The following is an 11660-nucleotide window of genomic DNA, read 5'->3' on the forward strand; positions in this document are numbered from 1 at the left end:
CCTTGCTATGATATAGGCTTGCAATGATGGCTTTCTCTTTGTAGTACTACATCCTACTCATACATGTTAACATCAGAAAGCTGAGGAAGATAGATCCAAGCTCATCTTTTCAGGGTTAAACCGAATAAATAGTGTGTGAAAATTACACCCCATTTCAAAAGTTTATAGGCCAATAAAAAAGTGACCTCCTTACAACGTTACAAGGGTATACCATATCATTTCTGGAGTAATACCACTGAAATCTCTAGCAGAAACCACTCTAATTTTGGTTTTCGTATCACATGCATATGAAGAAAATATACCCCTTTGAGATGCTTAATTCACACCAATCCCAAGACCCTGAAAAAGTATTTATGGTTCTGGAATACAATTACATGATATAATCAATTCGCGAGTTACAATATACGAATGAATAACGAGGTTAACTATAGGATTCATGTACCACACTTACCCATCATATAGTCTAACAAACAGGGGCGGAGGCACTATATGCCTGGCATAGGCCTAGGCCTACTCTCACTCTTTAAGCCTTCCTAAATATTTAGTATTATATATTTATTTATTTCCTATAAACTTAGTATTATACATCTTTTAGTTTACACAAAACTCTTAAATTATATTCACCAATAGTTAAAACAAGAGGTCTTTTATTCTTTTCACCCAACGACACTAATCCTAAAACTAAATTTAACTCTTATTTTGTAAACAAGTCAATAACTCTTAAAATTAAAATCTGAAGTCTACTTTAGTTTTTCTTTTACATTGCCAACCGAAAGAATAATAAACTTTGAGCTTTTCCTCCTTCCCTTGTTGAATTTCATATATTTTGTCCTCCAAACTTCCAACCCAAAACAATATTAAGGTTTGTAAATCTCTTCTTTCTTTTTTTTTTTTTTTTTTTTTTTTTTTTTGTCGAATTGTCAATCTCTTTGTTCTCCTTAACTTTTTACTAACAATATGGTCTAAAAACATGATCTCTCTAGCATTTGTCATTGACTTGATATTCGAAGGTTAATTTCTTTTAATCCTCTTTATTTTGATTAACTACTCTCTATATTGACTAGATATTAGAAGGAAAAATTTAATTAGCTCACAACTCCAAGCATGTATTATATTTATACCCTCTTGTAAACATTATCTATTTTGTTTTTTTAAACATTTAGTCACTCAATACTATGGTCGATGGTATTCCTCTTTCACTTGGAAGTGAGAGGTCTTAGATTCGAATCTCATGGACGGTGAATTTGATACCAAATTAGGCTGCCAATTATGTGGTTTAGCCGAACTCCTCCTCCCCTTAGTGTAAAAATATCGATGTACTAAAAAAAAGTGAGACCCCTCCTCACATAAAATTCAGGCTCCGCCACTGCTAACACATTCATATAAACCATACAATTGTATTTCAGTACGTCACAATAAATTCTCAAAAATTCCAAATAATCCAATATGAGACTTGAGCAAATAATAAACTAATCAATCCTTTGATGACCCACCAAATCCTCGCCTAGCTATAAGATAGCAATCGACACTTTTAATGCAACTAGTTCATTCAAAACCGCATCCCACTGCCATGATTTCTTCATTGCTATGCACAATCTTAGAACACCACACAGCTTTTGTAACACATATTAAGCATGTTGCTCCGGCATTAGCCATCCATTGTGTTTGTTTGGTCAAGAGCCCCAACCGCGTGACAAGCCGACACGTGTCAATACCATGTGTACATAGGCCTGAGAAAATACGATCCCCGTGTGTATGTAGCAATAGGAAGTACGAACCTCCCCGCCGTCCTAAACCCCCCATGTAACCTCGCGAGCTTCTCACCAATCACGAACTTCCACGTCGGCAGATGGGATTCACTTTCCATTTATGGACTTTTCTCTTCCCTAGATTTAGACCGTATAAAGAGAGAATCGAAACGAGCCCCCTATTTTAATGTTAAGGACTTTCGTTGAGGGATCAACTGCAGCTGGTCCTCCGTCTACGTGGCAGGTGGGGGCCCACTGGGAGATAAATTGGACGATAGAGGAAGGGTTGTACGGAAGGACAGCGCCTTGGGGAAAGGGTAGGGTTTGGGGTAGTTGGCTTGGCTTGTTGGTTGGGAGAAGTATTTGAAACCACACCGTGACGTTTTGTGTTAATTAGAGCATCTTCAAATAAGATATCAAATTTAAAATATCCAATTTTAATTTGATAGTTGACTTGACAATTTGACATACTGTCAATATTTCACTTCCACCCGGGTTGTTATTGGTTTAAAAATAATAAAATAATAGTTAAATGTGCTAGCGTTTAAGGTGAGGTAAGTGGAATGCCCTTGGAAATAGCAAAAATCATATCATATTTGAAGGCAGCTTCAAATTTGACATCTCTTTATCCATGTCAGCTTAGTCTTCTTTTACATGTCAGTTTTGACATCTCGGTTGAAGAAAATAGTATGTCATTTGTTACTGTTATATGCCTATGTGGCATTTTTTTACATCTCCTTTGGAGATGATCTTATATATTGTACATAAAAAGTTTTTTACATTCATTATAGTATTATTGGTATAAGATGTCACGACAGCTGTGTATCTATGCCAGCTAAGTTGTTCTTGTCGGGAAGAGAAATGATTTTTGCAATCATTTGTCATCTCATGTACACTTTTTTCTCGCTGGAGCACATTTTTTGGGGCCAAGGGCAGTTCAAACCAATCGCTCTTGCAATTCGGTGACTTTATGATCTTAGTTGGCCTCGTTGGGTTGGATATTTTATACAATATCTCCACCTTGACGTTTTCTGCTAAAGACACAACTGTATGTGAAAAAAAAAAAATTATATACGTTGCAGCATTATTAGCACAAGACATTACGATAACAGTTGGAGGGAGGGTGAAGTTTGGCTGGGGTTGGCACGTGGGAGGGTTGATTATATTTTGTTAAATTTTGGGTATTAATTATATGTTGTAGTTATCTGTGTTGGTGTTGCTGGGTTTGGACAGGCACGGTGGATTATAGGGTTCTGATGAGAAGATTGTGCCCTGCATAGAATGATTGAGGAGGACCCGGCCAAATTACACTCCTTGGGACCACTTCACACGTGTTTGCTTCACCCTCCTACTACTTCTGCGTTAATTATATAGAAAATAGATCCTCTTCGGATCTCTTCCTTCAAAGCCCGAGAATCAAGTGATCCGGGCTCTTGAAATTTAATCTAATGGTAAAAAAATTATTATAACTTTCAGGGGCTTGAATTTCAAGGGTTGTTGGATCCAATTTCAAGAGCTCAGATCACTTGATCCATAGGCTTTGGAGAAAAAGATCCGGAAATGATTTATTTCCAATTATATGGTTCTTTTGTGGGTTTAACTAGTGTTAATTATATGCGTATCTCGCTCATTATGTTACCTATCATCATAATAACATTTAACGATTAATATTTCGTAATCAAGTTTATGCAACAATATAAATAATAAATAAATAAACTGTAATCCATATACAGAAACTTAAATCTTATTAAGCGCTTCTGGTTAATTAGATTTTGTCGTTAGCTTAAATGGTGAACGACAATGATAAAGTAGGTTAGAATTAAGCTGCGTTAAGAGTTTGAATTCCTTTAATGTTTAAGAAAAAACATTACTCAAACATATCTTTATTAATAAGAAAAGTTGAGGGAGCATTTGGATTTGATACATTTTTGGTTGTTTTTGTGTTAATAAATTTAAGGCATTTATAATACATAGGTGCAATGTTAATTTAGGACTCGAAAGATTTGGGGACCGGAGGGGTCGCCTCCTTAGGTTTCCCTCCGGATTAGCCTTCGTATTAGATAAACGCGAGCAGATTTGTGCGCCCGTAGAAATTGAAGCTTCGAACATAGTTAATTTATAATTCATAACTTGTGTTACAACTTACAACTAGTCCTCCTTTCGCTCTTACAAATAGATAACTGATCGTAGCGTTCTGCATAGTTCGTAAAAATGCCGAATAAAAACAATAGATTGCGATGATGAGCCCTTTAAAAAATTTGTTATACAAATTTAATGGGTGGCCTTGATGTTTCCTAGTGGTTGCCAATCCATATGAAAACCAGAGAGTAGAGTAACTGTTGGTTCTGGCTTTTATGCAACTTGTGTAAGACCTAACCATTTATGCACAAAATACCCTAAAGATCCCACCCTCCATTCCTCCTCCTCCCTGTTACATATTATGGGTAGTGTTATCAATACACGTTTTTTATTTTTCACATATCTCTCTCAATTTTCAATCAGCCACTTAATACTATAGTCTAGTAATATTCCTCTTCATTTGTAAGATAGATGTCTTTAGTTCAATTTTCACCAAAGACGAGTTTGAACCACATTATTGCTTACCCATTGTGTAAGGCTAAGTCCAGCCCTTCCTTTTAGTGTAGATAATATCGTTTGTTAGAAAAAATTTCAGTCGTCGGATCGAATGATTTGAAGAAGATCAATTGACAAAAATTAATAGAAAATATGTAAAAAGTAAAAACAAGTATGTAGATAGCATCATCCCATATTATTTGTACAACCATAAAGGGTATTGCTACCCACACACACATATTTTCACTTCTCACACACTTCTCTCAATTTTTGACCGTCGAATGAAATGAATTGAAAAAAATCAACGATCCAAATTAACAAGAATTATGTAAGATAAAATTAAATGTGTGAATAACACTGTCAAACCATACATTATAGGACCACAGGAGAGGACTCAGAGGAGATATAATTATTTAGATCTCAATCTCTCAACTGAGATTCGGTCTCTTTCCTCTGTGTCTTTCACTTGATTTTACCATATGGCCCTCAACCACCATCTCCAAAGGGGTAACATTGTCATTGTGTATCCCCAGCCGCTGTTTAGGGGCAGTCCTACATACGACAAGCATGGCAGTACATGCAGATTTAGGACGTGTCTTACACTGTGGGATTTGTATGGAGGGACCGGATGAGGCAGCATGCCAAATGCTGGGGTGAATCTGGGCCGTCCATGGAGGACAAATATGTGCAACAAATATTCGGTTTTCTGTGGCATTTATGTACATTTTTGTGTATTTTTTGCATATATGTGCAGATGAAGAAGAGGTCCCTGTCATCTGTTATTTGTGTTGGCAATTGCAAGATTTCTGTACAAAACAAAACACTCTGACTTAAAAGCAAAATATGTCCCTAGCCCTCTAGGTCCCTACAATATTATTATTTATTAAATTAAGCAATATGACTATTTAATTTCTAATTTCAAGATATTTATAGTTTCTGTTTTGACAAAATCTAAATTAACTATTAGTTTTGATTTTGAAATAATGTAATTCCCTATTGCGGTCCGAAAATATGGATGGTTCTCATTTTTTGTTCGAACAGTCTATATATGGTTTAAGAGTAAATTGTAATAATGGTTCTGTAATTTTAATTAAATTGGAGTAATAATCTTTTAACTAAAAATCTTATTTCATTGGTTCCTCAACTCATCAAAACGTATAGCTATGGTCATTTTCGTCAACTTCATCAGAATTTTGTCAAAATGAACTATATTGGAAAGATCATTGCTATAATTGGGTTAAAGTTGAGGGACCATTTCTCTATTTGGGTTAAAGTTGAGGGACCATTTTTCCAGTTGGATTAAAGTTGAAGGACAACTGGTAATAAATTTTTAGTTGAGGAACCATAGCTGTACGTTTTGATGAGGTGAGAGACCAATAATAATGAATTTTTAGTTTAAGAATGTTTTCTAATCATCGTCTTCTTTCTTTCTTTTTGACAAGAGGATATTCTAAACTAATCTAATATACAGAAAGCAAATTCAAATTTGGTGCAAAACTTACATGAAACTGATTCACTACCATGTGACGTCTAAATTCAATAATACATTGTCATGTAAAAAAAAAACATACACATGATGCATTGTTGGAAGGGGATACCATGTGACGGTAAACCCGTAACCCGTTTAATATAAATCATTATTCAAACTTGAGTATAAGGAGACGGACAAGTACATTGCCTAAACCCCAAGGTTTAGTCAAGGGACAAAGAAAAGAGGTAAAATGAAAAACCCTTGGGTTATGCAAGATTCTTTTTCCTTTCTCTCTCCTAATTTGGAAAACTACCAATTTGGGCAGCAAGATTCTTCACTTCTTATCTTCTCTTCTTCTCCTTATGTGGAATACGACCCACAGAAATAAGGGAGGTTTCTGCAGCAATAGACTTTAAGAGAGAAATCATCTGAAAGTAGGAGATGTTTGTTTGCTCCCACAGCTAGCAAATGCGAGTAACGATTTATCTTTTGAGACCAAAATACCAAGAAAAGTTGAATTTCAACAACTCCATTAATGGAAATTAAGATGACAAATTTTTATTTCAAAATGGTGGGATAAACTAATATCTCTTAAGTTCCCTACCTAAGTGTATCCGCGTAGATATACAACATAGTTTATGTACAAAACTCGAGGGTGTATGATGCTCACGCGCTATAAAACTTTACCTATATTTACATATCCAAAGTTGGTTTTGCATAAGCGACACTCTTAGGGAGGTTGAATGACGCACACAACATCCATTTTCCTGGTGCAACAAGGCGTACCCTACGCATTTCTACATCAACTGCCGCTTCTGAGAGCGCAATTCTTATTCTCTGCATTAGTTGGGGAAAAAGAAGGGATGAGGTAAGAGTTAAAACTTGATGAAGGTAAACATTAAGAAATAAACCGAATAACACAAACATGTGAGTATTTGGCACCGTACCTGATGAAAGTCAAACTCCGGATCTTGAGCTTTGGAGAATCCATAAACATGGATCATTGGCAAGGTAAATTCTTCTTCCATTGGTCTATCTACTAATATTCCCCGAAATGCATCTGTTCATAAGGTAATTCACATAGGGAGTGAGAAATAGAGTCTACAGCAATCCAAATTGAACAATTTCAGAAACCAACTGATCTTATCGTCAACTACTCTTTCAAGTACAGTAGAGCAAAAGTGGCCATCAACTAAGGCGTCTCTTACTTCAATAGGTTCTAGAAAAGTGAATCCCTAGATAATCCAACTAGCCCAAAATGTAACCCGATTGCCCAAGAACTAGGTGATCGCTCTATTTAGTAACAAAGAATTAGTTAGTTTTCCCTTCCATCCTTCACGTATCACTATTGCAAGTTGACAAGCGGAAAAAAAAAAAAAAAAAAAAAAAAACTATCACAAAGTATAAACAAGTAACTACACAAACCAATAGTTAAAGGGATGAAAATTAATTGCAATCAATAAGTAAAAAGGGAATAAGTCCAACACACCAAGATACTCCGCAGCATCATTTGGCAAATTCATTACCACTTGAGTTATAGACTTAGCCTTATCACTTGCAAACATAGCACCAATGAACCTCCTTCCATCCATGTTGAAGACCTAGTGAGTGGTAAACAATTAACAGATCCTTAATGAAGCATACCATTTTATTCTTCAAGTCAAACATCCATATAAAAATAAATAAATAAATAAATCAAAGGGAAAATTTGTTGCTAACGTGATCAACCATGCTAGATATGGGGCATAGGAAGGGAATGGCTACTGGAGAGTCTACAAAATAACAATTAAAGAATAGAAAGTTTGAAACAATTTGATGAGTGGGTGCAGTTACTAACTCACAAAATCTGCTATATTCATAAGCTGGTGAATTTGCAATACAATTAACTTATAGATTTGTCCTTTTTCCTTTGATCAACCAGAACTATTCGTACCAGTTCAAAGTCCAAGCTCTGCGAGAATTTTAATCAATATACAAAATAGATTGTGTTTACTAAGATCTGCACCAAATAAGCTAACAAGTATTGCATCACTAATCAAATTAAACTCATCAATATTTGGCCAGTTTTTTGTTAGAATCTACATGCTGCATCTTCTTTTTTTTTTTTTGGGAAAAAAGTTTGCGTTCTATCTCTCATGAATCCTCTCAATCAAAATATGAAAAGAAAAAAAACAACTGTTTTCAGATAGTATCATCATACTGCAATTACATCTTTCATAATCATACCTTAATCTTCCTTTCAAGTTTGTTGATCACACTATTTCTTTCCAGATATTCAATTGCGTTGGGATTCAAATCATTGGCGTATACTCGTTTCACCATCCTTGCCGCAGACATTGCTATTGGGCCAACCCCAGTGAAAACATCACCTGTCAACAGCAAAGAAATATTGACATTATCAAAGGCCCAGGAAGACACCCTCCGGAAAAAAACAAGAAAAAAAAAGAGAAGAAGAAGCAATATAGACATTATCAAAGGCCCAGACAGTATAAAATATCTTTTAAGATGCACAGGACGTGGACATACACACAACATCTTTCCGTGTAAAGCTGTTTACAAGCCTTTGTCTTTCAGTTGCAAGCCTGGAATTCCAATACCTGCACCAAACGAAACATGAGACTGTGATCCTTGCCAGTCATTCATTTTCATAAAATAAACACCAGCTACTACTTAGAACAAAAGAAAGGAGGAAACACTAAGTCATTGAAATAATTTCAGCACAATGATTATGGTTCACATTAATTTCACCTCTGAATCTGAGTTTTTATTTACAACTATGAATAATAATGATCTTCTAGTCAATTTGCATCTATACACTAACACCCAAGCACCCTGAAAAAAAAAAAAAAAAAAAAAAAAAAAAAAACCTGCCCCCAAATCTACAACCAAACCAACTTTGGCGTAGACTAACATCATGATCCCAACTATCTTGTCCCATGTCCATGAACAAGGGCCTAGCAGTGTGAAATAATAAACTCACGAGATAGGGATGAGAATGTTATCAACAAAATATCCGAATATTACACAGTAGCATAATTAGCATAGAACCGATCAGTTTCCCATTAATAAGACAGTCATTCAAAAACTCAATTGGAGTTTTCATTTTCTTGCAAGCTAAGGAATGGAACATACACTGTTGCTAGGTCAACATGAAAGCGCAACCCATTTTCAACTACAGTAGTCACAAGGGAACGATTCCCAGCTAGAACTTCGAGTTGCATCGTTCTGTAGTCATTATGAATGGCATCAATTTTATTGACAACCGTCTGAATCTTTGGTTTATTTTTATCAAGAATCACCTGTAAAAAGGAAGGATTTCTTCCCTGATTAGTGAACATAGTGATTGAGCAGCAAATTAAGAAAATGGAAACTGAAAGATATTAAAAAATTGAGTACCTTTGCTATAAGCTTTTTGTATGGTAAATGTTCATCTCTCAGGTTTAGGTGTGCAATATGCCCGACAGTTTCAAAGGCTGAAGGAACAATCATACCTTCAGGTAGCAAAGCCTCCAATATCTGCCAAAAAAGTTAAACCCACTGATTTTTTTTTGATCTTTCAGCACTATTTGGTGCATCACATATATCCGATGTACACATTCAATCATAAATACATTCCTTAAACAAAGTCTTTTCAAAGTCAATCATGGAATATAAGAGTGTACACAGAAGCTAAGCATGAAACATTCAACTGATGTGCATAAGTTTTTGGACCGAAATTAACCAGTACACGATAAAACTCAGAAAAATCCTTCAAATGAGGAACAAATTAGCTAGTTTTTTCCGGTCAATTAGGTTTTTTAGTTCAACTTGGTGTCAGCGTAAATAAAATTGGGTTACTGCCACAGCAGATGGAAGTAATGTGGAATAAGAAAATAAGGTAGCACAGACTAAATAAACACACCTAAGATATCCTTGGTTGAAATACCTCATTCATCTGCCAGTACTCGTAAAAAACAGTCAGTTTGCATCTCACAAGCTCAAAAGCCGGCCTCATACTTGTCCCGGTATTTTCTTTCATCGCCACCTAAAGGATAGGGCAAGAACATTAGACAATAGAATATGGTGTCATAAGCCAATGTAATATAAGGCCATAAGGGAAATAAGTCATGTAACGCACCAGAATTTACAGAGAAAAATCTTCCATATACAGGAAATTGGATTGAATGTTAATTCCCCTGCCTAGCAGATGCAACAAAATCACAAATATTTGTCCAGGCGTATCATGCATCAGACCTAACCAAAAGATAATTGGGGATCTAAGGGGTCCCTTCCATTTAAATGGCCATGATTCACAGCTCCCTTAAATGGGTCAAGACGACCCTTAAAACGAAAAGTCATACAGACAACAAGAACACCATCTTGCAAGTTCATAAAATAGTGTGTCTTGCAACAATCAAGAGCAACAATTTAACTTAGATTCTTTCAAAAGGTTCCTAACAAGGTAAAGAATTCCCATAAGCTACTGACTCTGCCCGAGGGAATGCTTCACATTTTCGGATCATGAGCCTGTCCCATTACGCAAAGGCAAAGAAACACTCTTTTCTAATACAAAGCCTACCAAAGCTGTAGAATTTCCAATCACATTACAAGAACAAAAACTCACTACCACTCGTAAGTTAGAAACGAAAACTAATAGATATTATTCGAATTCAATATGCAATTGTGAACCAAAACAACACCTTGATTGCCTCAGGCAACTCCTCCACCCCTTTTTTCGCATACCGCTCATCCAATAGCAGCAACCGTGTGGATCCTCTCCATTTCCTCCTGCCCTCAAACTCATCCCCCAACAAACCTTTCAAGTCCTCCCCTTCTCCTTCACCCTCTTCGTCATCCACAACCTCCAGCACCGAAAACTCGCTCTTCCCCCATCTCTTCTTCCCTTCACCGCCTTCAGCTTCCTCATCCCCCCTCTTCTTCCTCTGGTTCGGCCTCGACATCCTCGCAAGGTTTCGGAACTTCACGTACCCCCGCGAATCGAACGTCTTCGCAAGCTTCTCCCTGTACAGCACCGGACTAAAGGGCTCGCCGTCGCCCTCCGCTTTCCCGTACATTCGGCGATTCAACGAGGCAAGGGCATTTTCGTCTTCGAGGTCTCTTCCCTGATTGGCGAGAAGCTCGGCGAGCTCGGCTTCCACCTCGTCGCCGGGGACTCTGCCGATGTTGCGAATGCGAGGCCAGTTCAGCAAGTGGCCCCGGAGTCGGCTCTCGAGGGCGAAACAGTCTTTTGCAGGGACTCGAAGCGCCGCGATGTCGAAAACCCTACTGAAGCTCTCTTCGTTGAACAAATCGTCGTCGTCGTAGTCGTCGTCGGTTTTCGTGAAGGGAGGGTGAGACCGGAGATTTAAGGGGTGGGTGCCCTTGCGCAGGGAGGGTCCGTAGAAGTTCGAGGAATTGTTTGGGTTTGAAATTTGGGTATGGGTTTGAGCGGCGGCGGTGGTGGAGAACATAGAGACGATGAGGAATCTTTTGGGGAGGGAGGGTATTTTGGGGAAGATGAGGAATTTTGAGGGGAGAGTGGAGAGGGGAAGAGAGTGAGGTGGTCTGAGAACGAGCTTGGCCACCATTGTTGCTCACTTGATTCTGTTTTGCCGGGAAATCAGAACCCAACACAGATAAGTGGCAATTGAGGGTTTAAGATATGTGCTACGCACGTGAAGGCTTAACCTAAAAACACGGGATGTACTATTCGTGTTCTTGTTATATTTAAAATTTTTTCAAGCAGATTATTTTCGAATTTATATGTTTAGAGCCTAACGATCAAATAATTTTGGCCTTTAAATTTTGATCATGCGGCCAAAAGCTATTGTAGCTTTCAAATTTTTTTACTAACTTATCTACTTTTGATGGTATGATCAAATTTTAAA

At 37.1% G+C, this 11660-nt stretch overlaps 1 protein-coding gene across 1 annotated transcript; it reads right to left on the bottom strand.

Moving 5' to 3' along the window:
• Positions 1-6329: 6329 nt before the first annotated feature.
• LOC137715674 (tRNA (guanine(37)-N1)-methyltransferase 1) lies at positions 6330-11433 on the bottom strand. The gene is made up of 9 exons (XM_068455008.1): positions 10473-11433; positions 9719-9817; positions 9190-9309; positions 8926-9092; positions 8320-8390; positions 8020-8162; positions 7283-7394; positions 6741-6853; positions 6330-6630 (listed from the first exon to the last, which is right to left on the bottom strand). The coding sequence occupies exons 1-9, from the start codon at positions 11358-11360 to the stop codon at positions 6487-6489; spliced, it is 1857 nt and encodes a 618-aa protein (XP_068311109.1). The 5' UTR covers positions 11361-11433; the 3' UTR covers positions 6330-6486.
• Positions 11434-11660: the final 227 nt, after the last annotated feature.

This window comes from Pyrus communis, chromosome 14, assembly GCF_963583255.1.
Source record: "Pyrus communis chromosome 14, drPyrComm1.1, whole genome shotgun sequence".
In the NCBI taxonomy this organism is placed as follows: domain Eukaryota; kingdom Viridiplantae; phylum Streptophyta; class Magnoliopsida; order Rosales; family Rosaceae; genus Pyrus; species Pyrus communis.

What these genes read in the sequence shown, in the direction of transcription:
- LOC137715674 (XM_068455008.1), bottom strand. Translation starts at nt 11,360, where the DNA reads ATGGTGGCCAAGCTCGTTCTCAGACCACCTCACTCTCTTCCCCTCTCC. An exon ending in CATGTTGACCTAGCAACAGT is followed by an intron (nt 8,391 to 8,925) that starts GTATGTTCCATT and finishes CGTTTGGTGCAG; the next exon opens with GTATTGGAATTCCAGGCTTG. An exon ending in CGGAGTTTGACTTTCATCAG is followed by an intron (nt 6,631 to 6,740) that starts GTACGGTGCCAA and finishes CAACTAATGCAG; the next exon opens with AGAATAAGAATTGCGCTCTC.